General features: G+C 38.1%; 1 protein-coding gene across 6 annotated transcripts in view; it reads left to right on the forward strand.

Moving 5' to 3' along the window:
• LOC133621811 (proto-oncogene vav-like) overlaps positions 1 to 21,610 on the forward strand; it is a 76,504-nt gene that overhangs the window by 24,273 nt on the left and 30,621 nt on the right. For 5 of the 6 annotated variants that reach the window (XM_061984188.1, XM_061984186.1, XM_061984190.1 and 2 more), the window contains 3 exons: positions 2,316 to 2,437; positions 9,444 to 9,539; positions 9,620 to 9,736. In XM_061984188.1, the coding sequence (XP_061840172.1) occupies positions 9,453 to 9,539; positions 9,620 to 9,736 (204 nt within the window). In that variant the 5' untranslated portion in view covers positions 2,316 to 2,437; positions 9,444 to 9,452. Of the gene's footprint in view, positions 1 to 2,233; positions 2,438 to 9,443; positions 9,540 to 9,619; positions 9,737 to 21,610 lie in introns of all 6 variants that reach the window. The other variant, XM_061984189.1, reaches the window with a different exon arrangement.

Genomic DNA, 21,610 nt, shown 5'->3' on the forward strand with positions numbered 1-21,610 from the left:
GTGCCTCTAAGGTTTATTGGCACTCTGTACTCCCTACGTCCGGGTTTTATAAAGTCATACATTTTACTTTTTGAAACCTATACCGATCATTTTGAAACCACGAACAATATATATATATATATATATATATATATATATATATATATATATATACATATATATATATATATATACATATTGTTCGTAGTCGATGAGAGGAATTGTTTTTTTTGATATATATATATATATATATATATATATATATATATATATATATACATATATATATATATATATATATATATATATATATATATATATATATATATATATATATATATATATATATATATATATATATATGTATGTACAGTACAGGCCAAAAGTTTGTACTCACCTTCTTCCCATTCAATGCATTTTCTTTATTTTCATGATTATTTACATTGTAGATTGTCACTGAAGGCATCAAAACTATGAATGAACACATGTGGAGTTATGTACTTCACAAAAAAAGGAGAAATAACTGCAAACATGTTTTATATTCTAGTTTCTTCAAGATAGCCACCCTTTGCGCTGATTACTGCTTTGCACACTCTTGGCATTCTCTCGATGAGCTTCAAGCACACCTGTGAAGTGAAAACCATTTCAGGTGACTACCTCTTGAAGCTTATCAAGAGAATGCATATGTACATAATTCCACATGTGTTCATTCATAGTTTTGATGCCTTCAGTGACAATCTACAATGTAAATAGTCATGAAAATAAAGAAAACGCATTGAATGAGAAGGTGTATCTAAACTTTTGGCCTGTACTATATATATATATATATATATATATATATACATATATTTAGCATATAGCCTATTATTTGCATGTAATTGACTAGTGAAGCACGGAAACTTCGGTCGACGGAAAAATTGCTTTGATCACCGAAGCAGCCCTGCCGAAACAGGATGTTGTGATGACTTAACCAAAACGCACAGAATTGTTTGGAGCGGAGGCAGCATGTCTGCGATGTGGACGTACTTTAATATATCCAGATGTACCCGCCGACAGCCTTCAAATATTGAGAGGACGGTGGCGCTCTTTCAAGGAGAGAAAGTGCAGTTGGAGCAGCGTGGACATGGAGTGTCAGAAGTAAAGCGTCTCTAAACACGAGTACAATCTCCAGTAACACCAGAAAGATATGCTAGATTTGTTGTAGGTCTGTTTTAGGAAAGAAGAAGTCACCAAAATGACTGGTGAAGTCTAAAGGAACTTGACATAATATAACAAAAAATACATGTTACTAATACTAATTAATAATAACCCAGATTTAATTTTAAATGTATGTATAACTTTTTTTTTGCCTTTTTAAAGAAAAAAAGCAGATTATGCAAATTATATGATGTCATGTTGACCACGCTCTCACCGCCACAGGTATGTTGGCAATCTGGGGGGAACCCTGTCTCTGCTAGCTCCTAGTAGCCTATGGCCTAGTATGTTTACCTTTTGTAAATGACTAAAATAGGAGAAAAAAAACAAATTTGTGTGCTTATTGGAGGACATTTAGATGTTCACTATCTGTCCATCTTTGCACAAAAAAACACGCTGCAGCACTGCTTGTATCAGAAATGTGGAGATTTGAGATGCAAGCCAATATAATCAGACACTTGTTTTTTTGCTGATCTAATATCCATTTCGGATCGGTACACTCTAATTGTGCAGTAACTGAGATGAAACAATATTTTCCCAGTGATTAATTGAAAATATATTAACATTTTTAGTGCAGCGGAGAAAGTAAGAGAGAAAAGAAAGTTGAGTTTGTTTTGGCAGTTGAAGAGTTGAACATTGTAACTCCAGTCATTCTAATGAATGTGTGGATGGGTGTAACACTTATTCTATGATACAATAGTCAGTAATTACTTTTCATTGAAGAATTGTAGTTAAAGTTCAAGTTAAACTTTGCAGACTGCACATGAAGTGTGTGGGAAATAAACAGTATCATGTTGAGTAAATGCAAGTTACAACTGTAGAAACGCAACGGCATTAATAAAACCATACATTTCTTTGTGGCTCGATACTTTTGTACAGTACTGTACATTACATAAAGAACCACAGTGACCTCTAAAGGTAAAAACAAAAATATCATTTAGTGTCCATAATCGTTCTCTTCTTTTTACCCTGTGTACAATTTTTACTCTCACATCCTTTTGACAATGAGATGGGAATTCTTATGTCACCAAAGTAGTTTTTTTTTGTTTTTTTTAAAAAGCTGCAAATGATCTCGGCTGTGGTCGCTGCCGGTGTCGCCATAGTAACTGCTGCGCCCGTGTCTGTTTGACTGCATGCATCAGGAAAAAGGAAGTTGCTCTAAAGCCGCCGACAGCGTGAAATAACACCCACCAACAGCAAAGTGTGACAGTGAAGTCATGAGAGGACGACACAAGCAGGCCGCGGACTGAAGAACAATCGCAAGGTGAGCTTCTTTTGTTTCTTACTTTTGTGTCTGGTTGACGTCTTTGTGGTGTCTTTTACTATTTACGTGATGAGCAGATTATACATTTAAAAAAAAACTTGTTAAGACTGACTTAATACAATAAGGACAAAAGTTCTGGGACTACTACAGGAAGTGAAAGTCGAAGTAGATGTCGAGTTAGCAGCTATAAGATTGCCCACTCTTCTGGGAAGACTTTGGAATGTGTCTGATTTAGTTCTTAGACCCCAAACTACCCAAAGTCTGCCTTTTTTAGACTAAGGAAGATGTCTTTCTGTTCCCAAAGTGTTCCCACAAAGTTGAAAGCAATGGTCCAAAAGTCTGAAATGAAGAATTATGCTGACTGATGGATTGATTGATTGATTGATTGATTGATTGATTGATTGATTGATTGGTTTAAAGACAGGGGTGTCCAAACCTTTTCCTCCATCAGTCGCTTACTGAGCAGCCATGCTGGAAAAAAAGGAGTCGGGGGGCCATTTTGATATTTTTATAGACTTAAACCATTCCAAAATAGATACATTAAGACAGTGTTTATTCGCCATGGGGTCCCATCGTTGGGCAGCGAGCGTCCCCTAGAAGGTCGTCAATCTCCTTTTTAGCCGTGGTCCGTATGGGCCGAAGCAGTACTTAGCTGTAATGCACTTTTCCACCACTTGTAGCAGTAATGACAATAGCAAACGAACAGAAGAAGTCTGGAGTTAAAGTCATAGGGAAGTTTCTTAAGCGCAAAAATTATGACTTAAGTGGTGAAGCTGTATTTCCATTTGCACTTTAATGTTATTGACAATTTAGTTAAGACACATATTCATTATTAATTTAGTTTATTTATTTCAGCATAGCATAACATAATTGTGTGTAATTATATTTTTTGTCAGTTATTTAAAAGTCCATTCTTATGCTGTATATTTCGTTAGTGCTTATTTTTCTAATTAGCCTGACTTAAACCTAAGGTTTATGTGTTTAATAAATGAAACACATGGTTTCATTTAATTTAACAAGGTTGTTAATCTGTACATAGGTTTGATATAATTATTGAATACGATTAAGATCTACAGGAGGATTACTAATTCACTGTTAATATTTAAGGGGAGCCCGGACTCCTCTGTAGTGGATAAGTTGGGCCCCGAGGTCAAAAAGGTTAAGAACCCCTGCAATAAGAAATATTTCCAGCTTTTGCATTATAGGTGACAAATGGTATTATTATTAGTATCAAGAGTTCAACTGTCTTCATATTTGATTATGTTTTTATGTTGCGACGGGGGACAATAAAAAAACTAAACATTTTATTTTTAAAAAGCGCGCAACAAATAGCCACTGGGTCACTTTTTGGACGCCCCCGATTTAAAGTGGAGCTGCACTTTTTTGGGAATTTTGTCAATCATTCACAATCCTTATGTAAGACAAGAACACAGATTTTTTTTTAATGCATTTTATATAGTAAGTAAGTCAGTTAACAATGGAGCCAATAGGAAAAAGCACTCTAAAAAACATCCCAAAACATCCATCAACTTTTTATATACATGCTGTAAGTATATATGTAATGTAGTAACCAGTGTTGGGACTAACGCGTTACAAAGTAACGCGTTACTGTAACGCCGTTACTATCGGCGGTAACAAGTAATCTAACGCGTTATTTTTTATATTCAGTAACTCCGTTACCGTTACTACATGATGCGTTACTGCGTTATTTTGCGTTATTTTTTATGTAGTATCGGCTAGAAACTGAGAAGATCTGAGTGTTGCAGCGCTGCTGAAGAGGCGACAAAAAAGAGGCGCGCGCTGTCTGTGTGTGTGTGTGTGTGTGTGTGTGTGTGAGTGTGTGTGTGTGGGAGGGGGCGTGTCTGTGTCTACTATCAAGACGTCATGGCGAACCCCGAAGCCGAGTTTCTTAAAATGGAGATATTTTCAGTACGTTTCTTTTATCGACCACAAAGAAAAGAACATTTTAGCTGAATGTAAGTTTCAAATTTGCTGAAACAGCGACAAAAACAACATGCTTCGACGAAGCTAGTAAAGAGACACACACTTCACCTCCATCTCCAACAGCGGCTGGATTTTAATGAGGCACTGCACACTGAAGGTACACACACTCTGTCAATTCTCTTATATACTCTTTCATTTTAAACTTTTAGAGTGTTTGATTATCACATCACTCTAAATGTTTAGACTATAAAGTTCACAAACCTAAAGAGGGATGCTAGTGGGCCAGGCTAATATTTCCTTTTCTCTAAACTAAGTGGGGAAATGTGTAGAGTGTTCTGGGCTTCAGACATGATTTTATTTCAGAATTCCTTGAGAAAACGCCTGGTTAGGCTTTATGTATGTAGTGTGTGCCTTTCTTGTTTTACAGCTATGTTGTTATTATGCTGTTTGTTACTTATGTATGTTAAGTTGCAGCTATTTAAAATAGTTTTGTCAATTTGTTCTGGTCTGAAACAAATTGGCCCTTTAAAACATATCTTTGTCTTTGTGTGTTGTATGTAGAGCACATTGCTTAGCAGAGTTCAGTGATGCAAATGCATGTCAAGTTGATCAACAGATTGTATTATTCTCCAGTGCAATAAGAGTACTAAAATGAAGGCTAAAAGGGCATTAAATGGGGCCTTAAAAAAATAAAAATAAATATATATAAGTAACTAAATAGTTACTTTTCACAGTAACGCATTACTTTTTGGTTTAAGTAACTGAGTTAGTAACTGAGTTACTTTTGAAATAAAGTAACTAGTAACTGTAACTAGTTACTGGTTTTCAGTAACTAACCCAACACTGGTAGTAACAGGCACATTCATAATAACATGTAATATTTACATGTTTTTGATCATTCTAAAAAAATGGCGGCGTATCAATCTCAAGAGACGCATCACAACGTTTTCTTATCCCTTCAACAACAACAATACTACTAATCATGGCAGACTTCATGAAAAATAAAGATGACTACTTTGGGACAAATGATTATCCAGAACCTTATAATTTTATCCTTAATATAAGAAAGATGAACTACAAGTTTTAGAAGCTGTGTGCTAATCAAATCCAGCAAGTACCAGCAATGCTACACTGCAAAAAGTCAGTGTTCAAAAACAAGAACAAAAAATACAAAAATATGGGGTATTTTATTTGAACTAAGCAAAATTATCTGCCAATAGAACAAGCACATCTGGCTTGTCAAGACTTTCCAAAACAAGTAAAATTAGCTAGCCTCAATGAACTCAAAAATACCTTAAAATAAGTATATTCTCACGAATAACAACTGTACTACTATATGAGTACGTATTTTCTATTGTTTTATTGAAAATAAAACAGTAAAGTCCATTTAGCTGTCATCTGTTTTAATATGAGACACAATTGTGTCAAAGTCATGATTTTTTTTTTTCATGTTTGAAATAAGAAATTATTACTTTAAAAAAGTAGTTTTATGCTTGTGAGTGTAGATGACATAGCTTTGCAACAGTTGATATTCTAGTTTCAAGCATGTTTTACTCAATATAGGTCATAAAATCTCAGCAACAAGCTGTAATATCTTACTGAGATCATTTAGGACCAAAACCCTTAAAACAAGTAAAAGACTAACATAAAATCTGCTTAGTGAGAAGAATTATCTTATCAGACAGAAAATAAGCAAATATCACCCTTATTTGAGATATTTCATCTTACTTAGATTTCAGTTTTTGCACTGTAAGTGCTGAACAAGAAATACAAACTACGAACATAATAAAACAATCCCTTACTGTACAATGTCTGCTCTTACTGGGATGTCGACTGATGGGATATGGTTATCTTCCCGTTTAGATGAAGACTTAATCGTAAGTCTCACGGACGGTTGGCTATAAACTAGCATCTTTTCGTGTCTTTCGCGCTATCTCTGTGTCTGAGTTGAATGTCTAAGTTGACCAACATCTACTATCCAGTGAGAGGCATGATTTATAATCTAGAAGTAACTTTCACCAACTCGGAGGCGATACAGCAGCTCACCGGCTCAATATGTCAATATAGCAGCATAAGCTAGTTAGCGCTCTGTGATTACGGCGCTGTTAATAATAGTTTGTCTGCGCCAGAACCTTATAATTTTAACCTGAACATAAGAAGGATGAAGTTTTAGAAGCTGTGTGCTAATCAGATCCAGCAAGCACCAGCTAAGTGCTGAACAAGAAATACAAATTACGAACATAATAAAACAATCCCTTACTGTACAATGTCTGCTCTTACTGGGATGTCGACTGATGGGATGTTTTTATCTTCCCGTTTAGATGAAGACTTAATCATAATTCTCACGGACGGTTGGCCATATACTAGCGTCCTTTCGTGTCTTTCGCGCTATCTCTGGGTCTAAGTGGAATGTCTAAGTTGACCAATTTCTACTATCCAGGTGAGAGGCATGATTTATAATCTAGAATTAATTTTCACCAACTCTGAGGCGATGCAGCAGCTCACCGGCTCAATATGTCAATATAGCAGCATAAGCTAGTTAGCGCTCTGTGATTACAAAGTTAAAGTTTAAAGTACCAATGATTGTCACACACACACTAGGTGTGGCGAAATTATTCTCTGCATTTGACCCATCACCCTTGATCACCCCCTGGGAGGTGAGGGGAGCAGTGAGCAGCAGCGGTGGCCATGCCCGGGGATCATTTTTGGTGATTTAACCCCCAATTCCAACCCTTGATGCTAAGTGCCAAGCAGGGAGGTAATGCGTCCCATTTTTAAGGTCTTTGGTATGACTACGGCGCTGCTTTTTTTGATTGATTGATTGAGACTTTTATTAGTAGATTGCACAGTACAGTACATATTCCGTACAATTGACCACTAAATGGTAACACCCCAATAAGTTTTTCAACTTGTTTAAGTCGGGGTCCACTTAAATCAATTCATGGTACAAATATATACTATCATCATAATGCAGTCATCACACAAGTTAATCATCAGAGTATATTCATTGAATTATTTACATTATTTACAATCCGGGGTGTGGGATGTGGAAGGGGGGGGGGGGTGTTTGGTTTGGTTGATATCAGCACTTCGGTCATCAACAATTGCATCATCAGCGAAATGGACATTGAAACAGTGTAGGTCTGACTTGGTAGGATATGTACAGCAAGTAGTGCACATAGAGAGATCAGGAAGCATAAGAACAAGTATATACATTTGATTATTTACAATCCGGGGAGGTGGTATGTGGAAGGGGGAGGGTGTTAGTTTAGGGTTGCAGTTTCCTGGAGGTGTTCTTTTAGTGTGGTTTTGAAGGAGGGTAGAGATGCACTTTCTTTTACACCTGTTGGGAGTGCATTCCATATTGATGTGGCATAGAAGGAGAATGAGTTAAAGGGGTTAAAACCATTCAAAATCAGTTCCCAGTTGCTTATTTTATTTTTCGAAGTTTATTTTCAAAATTTTACCCATCACGCAATATCCCTAAAAAAAGCTTCAAAGTGCCTGATTTTAACCATCGTTATATACACCCGTCCATTTTCCTGTGACGTCACACAGTGATGCCAATACAAACAAACAGCAAGGTATAGCGACATTAGCTCGGATTCAGACTCGGATTTCAGCGGCTTAACACTGTCTGATAAGATAATTACTAACAACTATGAACTAGGTTTACAGCATATGAAATACATTTGGCAACAACATGCACTTTGAGAGTGCAGACAGCCCATTTCAGGCGCGCTAAGAACATACATTTTTCCACGATTTCAGCACTCAGGTTAACCATACCTAAATAGACACAAAATACTGCATTACACGAGACTACCCGAATGTACTCGAATGATTGAAAACAATAAATGTTTTTAAGCTAAATTATTGGTAAACACAGTTTATGTATAATAATTTACGTAAAACCGCGAGTAATAAATACATTTTTCATCAATTAATATATTCTGTAGACATACCCTCATCCGCTCTCTTTTCCTGAAAGCTGATCTGTCCAGTTTTGGAGTTGATGTCAGCAGGCCAGGGAAGCTAGGGTCGATATTCTTCTCTTGATCATCTTCGGTGGCATAAGGGACGGTGTGAGTCAAGACATCCAGGGGGTTTAGCTCGCTCATCTGCGGGAACAAACTGCCGCCATTGCTTGCCGTGCTACCGAGGTCCTTTGTCCCTGAATTGCTCACACACTCCGGCAGATTCAATGGGGGTCTGGCGGCAGATTTCTTTGACTTTATCGTTGGAAATGCATCTGCTTTGAGTGTTGCAGGATATCCACACATTCTTGCCATCTCTGTCGTAGCATAGCTTTTGTCGGTAAAGTGTGCGGAACAAACGACTGACCATTTCGTCGGCTTTCCCCACACCCTCGTATTTTGAACAAATTTCGTCCAATTTCTTGCCACTTTCGCATCTTTGGGCCACTGGTGCAACTTGAATTCGTCCCTGTTCGTGTTGTTACACCCTCCGACAACACACCGACGAAAGTGAGAAAATGGCGGATTGCTTCCCGATGTGACGTCACAGTGTGACGTCATTGCTCCGAGAGCGAATAATAGAAAGGCGTTTAATTCGCCAAAATTCACCCATTTAGAGTTCGATAATCGGTTAAAAAAATATATGGTCTTTTTTCTGCAACATCAAGGTATATATTGACGCTTACATAGGTCTGGTGATAATGTTCCCCTTTAAGACCTTTGTTAGATCGGAATCTGGGTCTTATAATAGTTTGTTTGCGTCAGCGCTTATAACAACAATATCACTAATACTTGGTCAATATTCAGGTTACAGGATGAAAATGGAGTATTGTTGGCGGTTTTTAGATGTTTTTTTAGAGGGCTTTACGGGCGGAATAGTGTACTGCTACGCCACGTTGTTAGCCACCTCCTACTTGCAGTATTTTCTGACATAGAATGCCATCCATCCATTTTCTACCGCTTATAGAATGAAAATAAAAAAAACATATGTGTTCTTGTCTTACATAGTAAATGATAGGCAAAATTCTGAAAAAAAAGTGCAGTGCCTCTTTAAAAGCTTTGTCCCAATACTTGTGTCCATTCAGCAAACAAAGATGGAACTGTGGCGTCAGTGTGGAAAGTGGCTTATTGATTGCCGGGTCCTGCCTGAGACTCACCGGGTCACATGGGAAGGAGCGCAGGTAAAAAAAAAAGCATGGCGCCGCTCCTCCTTGCTTCTGGATGCATTCTCCGACAATCAGTGTGTGTTTGTGTGTGTCAGGTGTGCGACTTGGCGCAGGCGCTGAGAGATGGCGTGCTGCTGTGCCAGTTGCTAAACAACCTGCTGCCTCAGGCTGTCAACCTGAGAGAGATCAACCTGCGCCCCCAGATGTCCCAGGTAATACACACACACACACACATTATGTCATGAGCACCACTTACCGTATTTTTCGGACTATAAGTCGCAGTTTTTTTCATAGTTTGGCCGGGCTCCAGTGCGACTTATAAATGTTTTTTTCCTTCTTTATTATGCATTTTCGGCAGGTGCAACTTATACTCCAGTGCGAATTATACTCCGAAAAATACGGTACCTATTTGGAAAAAGAGCTCATAGCGCTCTGAAAGAAGATTAGAGGAGGAAGGAGTGTTTGCATGTACGTGCAATATCTTATCAACTTGATTCTATCACTTTGAGGTGGAATTGTTTCAGATAAAAAATACTCTGGGTATGTAAGGCCATAGTGTCATTGGCGAATTTGCATAATTGTCTATGACAAATTGGCAAATTGTCAAAGCACGAACAGCAAAACAAATTTGTTAAGAACTACATGTTAACTTTTCTTCTGTCGCTAAACAAACACGACACAGCCTCTTGTGAGTGCTATTGGAAGGGGGAGGGGCTCACAGCAGCACCCGCGGCTGGTTGAGAAGAACGATACTCGCTGTCATGTCACACTCTGCTCTGGCTGGGGATGGGTACCTTTCACATTTGAACAGATACGTTACATGGGAATCGATCCCGGTACTCAACAGTACCAATTTTTTATGCACATGTTGATACATGTTCATTTATTTAATGATGAAATCTAGTTTTTATGTAATATTTATTATATTATATTATTTATAATAACTGAAAAAATATTAGACATATCGTCTATTCACCTACATCCTTTTAAGGGGCTAATTAAAACAAATTCAAATGAATGGTTTTGGTGTCTTTTTAGTGTAGTATTTTACTCAACAGTACCAATTTTTTGTGCACATGTTGATAAATGTTCATTTGTCTGATGATAAAATCTCTTTTTTATGTAATATTTATCAGTGAGCTGATAATAACTGAACAAATATTAGACATGTCGTCTATTCACCTCCATCCTTTTAAGGGGATAATTAAAACAAATTCAAATGAATGGTTTTGGTGTGGGCAGCCCGGTGGGAGAGGGGTTAGTGCATCTGCCTCACAATACGAAGGTCTGGAGTTCGATCCTGCGCTCGGGATCTTTCTGTGTGGAGTTTGCCTGTTCTCCCCGTGACTGCGTGGGTTCCCTCCGGGTTCTCCGGCTTCCTCCCACCTCCAAAGACATGCACCTGGGGATAGGTTGATTGGCAACACTAAATTTGCCACTTGTATCCTTCTTTTCAGCGCTAAAGGTGCGCTCATGGGAGAGAGACTGCACTTACTTTGCTAAAGACGCAAAAAGATGCATACTTCAAGAAGTTTTTTCATGTATAAGCTATGTTAATAATATATATTACAAATTAAAAAACGAATGGCTTAAAAAAAAAATACTGAAGGACACCAAAACGCATGTATTTATTTAGTTTTAATCAACTCTGCATGCAGCTATAAAATTATAAAAGGATGTTGATGTGTCGATATGTCTAATATTTTTTTATTTCTGACTGTTCATGCAAACATGTTGACACACGTATGGTTATGGTTTCATTTTATTTCAAACATGGATACAATTACAACATGATACATCCCAATTTCCAGTTTCTCTTTTCAACATGTTTGAAAAGGAGGAGGAAGAAGCAAAGCTTATTTAATCCTACCCCTTTTCCACTACATAGCAATTGCTAACACTATTGTTCACTTCCTGTTCTCAATTTATTCACAATACACTTCACAAATAATAACGTTCAAAAAAATAAATAAATGAATACCGGTAGTGACATAAGTTGTATTTCTTATACTGAGATGAATAAGATTATCAATTAGTTCAGAATGTTTATCATGGTTCTTCTTCTGTGTACTTTGTAAACACTTTTGAGTTTGAATAGTTTCTTAAATTGGATCAAATTAGTACATTGTTTGATTTCTTTACTTAATCCATTCCATAATTGCATTCCACATACTAATATACTGAAGGTTTTAAGTGTTGTACGTTCATACCAATGTCTCAAGTTAAATTTTTCTCTGCGGTTATATTTCTCCTTTTTTGTTGAGAAGAATTGTTGTACATTCTTGGTTAGCAGATTTGCTTTGTGCATCATTTTAGTGTGATTTCAGTATTTTTGATTCAATATATAAAGGGTTTGAATGTTCTCTGTATCCAACATTAGGCAAAGGTTCCAGGAACCAAAAGTTCCTGACCATTTGGTTCCTGGATCTATAGGTTCCTGTAGAAGTGTGTGGTTAGTGTTTCGACCGCATTTCACAGTTCAGGGTACCGGTAGTTTATACAAATCAGGCTGATGATGTATGGAGGAATGGTTGACTCAATTTTTATACTGATTCCATGTAAATTAACAGACAATATTAGGTCACAGTTCTTTTACTAAAAAGTAAGTAATTGAAATACAAAGCAATCACATAAAAACGATATGATTTAAAAAATAAACTACCGAATTGTTTATAAAAAGTCAGGCTTTTGTCCGCAATGTCCAACAGTCAGAAAGTCGCCCTCTCAGTAAATGATGAATTCATGAGGGTCATCTGGTTCCTTGTGGTCCATTTCAGCTGAAAATAACAATATATAAAGAATAAATGTCAGCGTTTATCTCACGCCGGCAACACAAACACATCGGCTATAGCAGGGGTCGGCAACCCGCGGCTCCGGAGCCGCATGCGGCTCTTTGATCACTCTGATGCGGCTCAGCAGCTTACTTGCTGAACCCCCCAATTCTTCCCGTGAAACTTCCGGATTTCAGTGCCTCTCACAGAAAACTCCCGGGATTAATATTCACCGATTTTCACCCTTACGGCTATAATAAGGGCGTGCCATGATGGTACAACATTTGGCGCCCTCTACAATCTGTATTAACAGAGTGCCAGCCCAACACTTAAACAATATACATCTTTTGCTTGCACACATACGTGACAGCAAGGCATACTTGGTCAACAGGCACACAGGTTACACTGACGGTGGTCATATAAAACAACTTTAACACTCTTACTAATAATGCGCCACACTTTGAACCAAAACCAAACAAGAATGACAAACACATTTCGGGAGAACATCTGCACCTTAACACAACATAAACACAACAGAACAAACACCCAGAATCCCATGCAGCCCTGACTCTTCCGGGCTACATTATACACCCCTGCTACCACCAAACCCCGCCCCCACCCCAACCCTGCTCCCTCTGTGCGTCAGTTGAGGTGGGCGGGGTTTGGTAGCAGGGGTGTATAATGTATCCCGGAAGAGTTAGGGCTGCATGGGATTCTGAGTATTTGTCCTGTTGTGTTTATGTTGTGTTACGGTGCAGATGTTCTCCCGAAATGTGTTTGTCATTCTTGTTTGGTGTGGGTTCACAGTGTGGTGCATTATTAGTAAGAGTGTTAAAGTTGTTTTTTTATACCGCCACCGTCAGTGTGAGCTGTGTGGTTGTTGACCAAGTATGCCATGCTGTTACCTACGTGAGCAAAAAGGAAGCCCCATACAACGTGTGGCTGATCAGGCATGCTGACTGTAGTGGGTGTATATGCTGTACCATCACGGCACGCATGACGCTGACAAGCGCCATTAAATAAAAACCTGCGTGCCGCACCAGCTTCCAAATTCCACATAAAGGTGTGGGCAGCGTGTCTGAGACCCCTGGTTATACATAGCACAAAGCAAGAAAAAAAAAACTTCGTATGCAGTGTTATTTCATTTAAAATTTCATAAAATTTTTGCGGCTCCCATTGTTTTCTATAATTTGTGAAACTGGTCAAAATGGCTCTTAGACTGGTAAAGGTTGCCGACCCCTGGGCTATAGCGTTAGCTTTTTAGCATTCTGTTCACTCGGGTTGAGGCTGATTATACAAATGAAGTGTCACTGACTACGTTTACAACATGTAATAAAGTAAATATTTGATGTTATTTACCTTTGTTCCACTCGTGTGCTGCCTCCTTTGTTTCTACATTTATCCAACAAAGTCAGACTAGTAAGCACCCGGCTTCATACACCTCCGTAAATACGTTTTAAAGAGTCAGTCCACTTCTCGTAGCTTTGCACATCGAAATGAAGTTTGTAAATATAATATAACATTAGGATGGATGGATGGAAACTGCATAGATATAGTTTAAATACTATGGCTGAGTAAAAACACTGCAAGATAGTTGCACTGGTCAGCGTTCTTCAGCACACAAATGCCCCACAAAAGTTCCTGCATTTCGAAATCTCCTTTCGTTCTCCTTTCTTTTCGTTTTCAAGTTTGTTGGAATAGAAATACACAAGAAAGAAGAAATAAACAAGTTGCCGCCTATATTCCAACGGCGGTCGTGGGTTTGAATGAGAAGTTTTAGGAACACCCTCAATGGTGTTCAACCAATCAGCGTTCGACAGCATAGCCCGGCCCTGAAAAGGTTCCTGGTTGCTTGGAAAAGTCCTACCTAGCGAGGAGGAACTCTGAAAGGTTCCTAAAGGACTAAATGTACCTGGGTAGTTTTTGGTGGAAACACAGGGAGGTTCCTGCGGTGGAAAAGAGCCTATAGTGTATTATTCTAACTAATCTTTTTTTATAACACGGTTAGTGACTGAAGTATACTTGTGTAGTTATTTCCTCATATTTCTGCACAATAACTCAGATATGGTAACACTAGCGAGCAGTAAAGAATATGAAGTGATTTTTGGTCCAAAACGTATTTAGCTTATGTTGTATAGTTTATTTTGTAGATTTCCAGTTCACTTTATCATCAATCATTACAAATGACAACGGATTCTCTGTTCCTCGTCTGTCTTTGCATCGCGAGCACCGATCCTTTTACACGGCCGTGTGTGTGTCAGTTTGCTCGTACTTTTCAGACATGCTAAATAAAAGGCAGAATATTGCTGGCAAAACGGTGATGAGTTTTGATAAATCACATTGCACGTGCTGTTTTTGTGATTGATTGATTGAGACTTGTATTAGTAGATTGCACAGTACAGTACATATTCCGTACAATTGACCACTAAATGGTAACACCCAAATAAGTTATTCAACTTGTTTAAGTCGGAGTCCACGTAAATCAATTCATGCATTTGCATCTTCTCCCAGTATTGTGGGCTGTTTTTATGATCAGCATATACCCTGCATATTAATGAAGACAGAGACACAAAATGGATTGCACCCCTTATTCTGCTCACTAAACAGACGCAATCCACTTTGCACATGTTTAGTAGAACAGCTTAGCATGTGCTATCAAGTTTGCACGTGGTTTAGTAGACGCAAACCTTTAGTAAATCAGGCCTTCAGTGTTAGTAGATTACACGCAACACTAATAGTACATATTTGGATCTTGGTAATTCAGGCCCTAAAGGCTGAAATATACTCTCGCGTCTCGTAGCTTTGCGTCCCATTGGACAGCGTCTTGGTTCATTTAAAGCTCTTCCGCGGCGGCTGTCGGGTGACTTGCAATTCTAGCTTCCTGTGTGTAGTATTGGTTGTAAACTTGTAAAAAAATGGCATCTGAAGCGACACCTACTTTAATGTTGGAGCTGGAACTAATCCTTTTAAAACCACGATCACTTTTAATGTACACATTGTTTCAAAATCAGAAGAGAAAACTTTCGCTCTGATTACTTTTTTGCACACTATTGGCATTCTCTCGATGAGCTTCAAGAGGTAGTCACCTGAAATGGTTTTCACTTCACAGGTGTGCTTGAAGCTCATCGAGAGAATGCCAAGAGTGTGCAAAGCAGTAATCAGAGCAAAGGGTGGCTATTTTGAAGAAACTACAATATAAAACATGGTTTCAGTTATATTTTTTGTTTAGTACATAACTCCACATGTGTTCATTCATAGTTTTAATGCCTTCAGTGACAATCTACAATGTAAATAGTCATGAAAATAAAGAAATCACATTAAATGAGGAGGTCTGTCCAAACTTTTGGCCTTTACTATATATATATATATATATATATATATATATATATATATATATATATATATATATATATATATAGTTAAGGCTCCTCCTTTGGTTGCTGACGTATGCGGTAACGTATTGCGTCATTTCAAATATGATCGTGCACACCAAAGGTACATAAATATATATATATATATATATATATATATATATATATATATATATATATATATATATATATATATATATATATACCCATCCATCCATTTTCTACCGCTTGTCCCTTTTGGGGTCGCGGGGGGTGCTGTAGCCTATCTCAGTTGCATTCCGGCGGAAGGCGGGGTACACCCTGGACGAGTCGCCATCTCATCACAGGGCCAACACAGATAGACAGACAACATTTACACTCACTTTCACACACTAGGGCCAATTTAGTGTTGTGTGTATATATATGTATATATATATATATATATATATATATACAGTACATACATATACATATACATATATACATACATATACTGTATATACAAACATTTTTAGTTTTCAGATATGATCGTGCACACCATAGATACGTAAATATATGTATTTATTTATATATGTATATATATGTATACTGTATACGTGTGTGTGTGTATGTATATATATATATATATATATATATATATATATATATATATATATATATATACACACGCACACACACACACACACACACACACACACACACACACACACACACACACATACTGTATTTTGAAGACTACATGCATGAGCACTGTAGTAGCGACGTGACTACATACAAGGATGTTTTAGTTGTGGTGTCTTCTATAACCACAAGTACCCAGATACTGGTCGCCGTAGGCACGCAGCTCAAAGTAGTGTTTCATATCTATGGCTTTCAATGACATCACACTCTATGGATATTATTCTCCCTGCTGACTTATTAATCAACTTGTTATTTTCTTCACCCTAGCTGGTTACTTACTCTCTGCTGCAATGCAATTCCAGTTAGACCTTTGTTGAAGTGCACAAAAGGACTTGTTCTTTAGTTGTTTCGCTACGTCACATTCAAGCCAGCTTAGCAGTTGCTCCTCCCTCCGTGTGTATGCTGTTGTTCAATGAGGTTAGATTACTTGATTAAATATGCCTTTTGTGGGAACGCCATAATGTGCGGTGGACCAAGATATGTGTGTGTGTGTGTGTGTGTGTGTGTGTGTGTGTGTGTGTGTTTCACCAACATGTGTAACTCTGGGAAATCCTATGTGGCCAACAGTGGTTGGGACACTTCCTGGTTCACAACAGACGATGATACTTTGGAATGCACGCTGACTCTCACAGTGAGACACACGCACACTAACACGTACACACACATTCAAGGATCTTCCAGACTGTGTGTGTGTGTGTGTGTGTGTGTGTGTGTGTGTGTGTGTGTGTGTGTGTGTGTGTGTGTGTGTGTGTGTGTGTTAAGGATTCATGTTGCCAGCGTGAACAACGCCGGGATGTGTCAGTCTCGACTCAGATGTCCTTTTTTCAAACAATACTTCCTACTTTGCTTAACACACACACACACACACACACACACACACACACACACACACACACACACACACACACACACACACACAATGCTTGAGGAAGTTATGTAAAATGTCGTATGTCTATCTCCCTACCAATGACTGCGCTGTGCACAATGCACTCTGCGGTTACTTTTGTGGTCGTGTCCTAGAATTCATATTGTGTCACCATTATTTGAGTATCACTTCCAATGCTCATCTCTTGGTTCGTCTGACATTTCTTGCCCTTTAACACTTACACCTTATGACTAAGAACGTACCAAAGCTTACCTTGACACAAGTGTCTTTTTTTTAACTAGTGTCACTGAAATGTCACCTACATATCCCCCATAAACTGCGTCATGTACTACACTGCTTGGCACTCAGCATCAAGGGTTGGAATTGGGGGTTAAATCACCAAAAATGATTCCCGGGCGCGGCCATCGCTGCTGCCCACTGCTCCCCTCACCTCTCAGGGGGTGATCAAGGGTGATGGGTCAAATGCAGAGTGTGCATGTGACAATCATTGGTTCATTGTGTGTGACAATCATTGGTACTTTAACTTAAATTCCCTAATATTCTGGCTAGTGGTGCTAGTTCACTCAACTGCAGAAAGTCGGAGGTGTCTATGATGGCAGTGTTTCTTAACCATTGGTTAAGAAACACTGCCAACTGCTAACACTCCCTAGAGGGCCGCCAAAAAATATCTGTCTCTCAGCTGTGGTCCGTATGGGCCGCAGCAGTACGCAGTTGTAATACACTTTCCCACCACTTGTGGCAGTAATGACATCATCAAGCAAACAGAAGAAGTCTGGAGCTAAAGTCATAGAGAAGTTCCTTAAAGGTGCCGTTTACAACTTCCTCCCAGTAATATTGGTCTAAGCAAAAAATTTAACAAGAGCTCAGATGTGTCCAAACTAAGTCCCACGGGCCAAGAGACGTCATTAATAAAGAATCTTGCCCGCAGGGAGATTGCGTTCACTTTAAAAGTTTGACAATTTTGATGCTGCTTTTTGTCACCATCTAGTGGACAACATGAGTCATTCAGGTCAATTACCTTTAATTCTAAGCCCAACCATGCGCAGCAATTACTTAAAGGCCTCCTGAAATGCGATTTTCTTATTTAAACGGTTATAGCAGGTCCATTCTATGTGTCATACTTGATCATTTCGCGATATTGCCATATTTTTGCTGAAAGGATTTAGTAAAGAACATCGACGCTAAAGTTCGCAACTTTTGGTCGCTGATAAAAAAGCCTTGCCTGTACCGGAAGTAGCAGACGATATGCGCGTGACGTCACAGGTTGTGGAGCTCCTCACGTCCGCACATTGTTTACAATCATGGCCACCAGCAGCGAGAGCGATTCGGACCGAGAAAGCGACGATTTCCCCATTAATTTGAGCGAGGATGAAAGATTCGTGGATGAGGAAAGGGAGAGTGAAGGACTAGAGGGCAGTGGGAGCGATTCAGATAGGGAAGATGCTGTGAGAGGCGGGTGGGACCTGATATTCAGCTGGGAATGACTAATACAGTAAATAAACACAAGACATATATATACTCTATTAGCCACAACACAACCAGGTTTATATTTAATATGCCACAAATGAATCCCGCATAACAAACACCTCCCCCCTCCCGTCCATATAACCCGCCAATACAACTCAAACACCTGCACAACACACTCAATCCCACAGCCAAAAGTACCGTTCACCTCCCCAAAGTTCATACAGCACATATATTTCCCCAAAGTCCCCAAAGTTACGTACGTGACATGCACATAGCGGCACGCACGTACGGGCAAGCGATCAAATGTTTGGAAGCCGCAACTGCATGCATACTCACGGTACCGCGTCTGCGTATCCAACTCAAAGTCCTCCTGGTAAGAGTCTCTGTTGTCCCAGTTCTCCACAGGCCAATGGTAAAGCATGACTGTCATCTTTCGGGAATGTAAACAATGAAACACCGGCTGTGTTATCCGGCACAACAGTCAGGGGGTGCATTCTACGGCGGGGGTGCGTTATCCGGCACAACAACTGCCGCAATACACCGCTTCCCACCTACAGCTTTCTTCTTTGCTGTCTCCATTGTTCATTGAACAAATTGCAAAAGATTCACCAACACAGATGTCCAGAATACTGTGGAATTTTGCGATGAAAACAGACGACTTAATAGCTGGCCACCATGCTGTCCCAAAATGTCCTCTACAATCCATGACGTCACGCGCAGGCGTCATCATACCGAGACGTTTTCAGCAGGATATTTCGCGCGAAATTTAAAATTGCACTTTAGTAAGCTAACCCGGCCGTATTGGCATGTGTTGCAATGTTAAGATTTCATCATTGATACATAAACTATCAGACATGCGGGTTTCAGTAGGCCTTTAAGTGACCTAATGCACACAACCTTCCCTAGTCATGGTGCAAAAAAACAACAACAAAAAAACAACCAACACAAAATGTCAACAGACATGGTCACTGAACTTTGTGAATATTATTTAAAAAAAAATGCCGATTCACCATAAAAAAACTAAACATTACACCCATTTAAGTCAATTACAAAGCATGATGGGAAAAATGCTAAACACTCTCCACACGTATCCGTGTTTTGCGCATTTTAGCTGCTTGATATTTCTAATTGATTACAAAATGTTAAGGAGGTCGTCACAGAAGTAAACAAGGTAAGAGTCAAACTTTCACATACTCTTAATATACAATTATATTAATTATTTATTATAAAATGTGTAAACAAGCACACACACACATATATATATATATATATATATATATATATATATATATATATATATATATATATATATATATATATATATATATATATATATATATATATATATATATATATAGTTACTATATATAGTTACATATATATGGTTACTTTACATGCAGTCGGCTTTTGGCCCTCGACCAAATTTTTTTTAGCTCAATGCGTCCCCTAGTCAGAATGTTTGGACACCCCTGGGCTAGCTTATGGTACCATTAGTGGTTTAAAAGAACACATTTGTTTGACAATTGTTTACATTTTTCACAATTGCGAAGTTTATATAATACAACTTTTTCTTTGGTTAGTACTTATTTTTCTAATCAGTCTGACCTAAGCCTAAGGTTTATGTGTAAATAAATAATAATCTTGGTCTTCATATCATTTGACAAGGTGTAAACTGTTATTAGGTTAGTTGTAATAATTGAATACCATTAAAGTCAGTGTTAATAATTGAGTGTGGTCCGGGGCCCTCTGTAATGGAAAAATTGGGCTTCAAGGTCAAAAAGGTTGAGAACCCATGTATTCGGGGACAAGTAAGGTGTTTATTTGGTTAGATGCTTTTGTTATATTGTACAGTATTTGCAGGTATTACGTTTAGGAATGGGTACCTTTCACATTTGAACTGATACAGTGCCAATTCCTGGTGCTTGGAAATTGATATTGGTAGTCATTTTTGGTATTATTTTGTGTGTTCATCTCGTAATACATTTTATTTTTTTCATATTTAACACTGATCTGAGTGTTAAATCCTTGTTTTTCTTGTTTTCTTAAACTTCTGAGTCTCATTTGTAAGTATTTTGGTTACATCCCTGGTTGCTTGCTTTGTTATCATAAAAAAATACAACGTTACCTAGATGTAGTCTGATATGAATACGTCTGTTTGCCTGCCACGTGCTTAAGGCAGGGATTCTCAAATTGTGGTACATGTACCACTAGTGGTACGCGGGCTGCATCAATACATTGTTATTTTCCTATATTCAAACACAGTGTTACTGTTCAATGTGTGTGTAATGCGACAGTGGCCAAAAATATTAAATATACTAGTTAAATAATAATACGCTACTGTAATTTAATGTCGGTCATTATGGTGGTACTTGGAGAGCCAGGTTTTTTCTGAGGTGGTACTTGGTGAAAAAAGTTTGAGAACCACTAGCTTAATGCAACAAAGGTATCGAAATATGGTACTGTTGGATAGATCGACAGATAAATGTGAATTAGCGTTGAAAGGTGAAAAAAATTCATATATGACCTATTTTTAAAAGTTTGGACCCTTTTGGATCCTTGAGACCTTTACTCTGATTTTTTTAACCGTCATTGTTTAAAAGATAAAAATAAATCAAAAGCAATGTTGTTTAGAATTATTAACCTATTTAAGGCTCCAATTACTTGACATCGAATATTCTATTTAGAAAAATGTCTTGGGGAATTTTTTCATATTTTGTGGTTTTGCAATAAAAACAAAACAAAACAGGGATTTCTTTGAAAAAAGGCATAATACATAAAAAAAACATGTACGGCAACAGATAGATCTGAAGATGATCTATAGATATTTCAAAGTTGAAAGTATTAAAAGATATATTAATATATGACTAATTTTTTTTTAAACTTTAATGACTCGAGAGAGTCGAGACCCTTTTGGGTCCCCCAATTATTTAG

Source organism: Nerophis lumbriciformis, linkage group LG25 (assembly GCF_033978685.3).
Source record: "Nerophis lumbriciformis linkage group LG25, RoL_Nlum_v2.1, whole genome shotgun sequence".
Classification (NCBI taxonomy): domain Eukaryota; kingdom Metazoa; phylum Chordata; class Actinopteri; order Syngnathiformes; family Syngnathidae; genus Nerophis; species Nerophis lumbriciformis.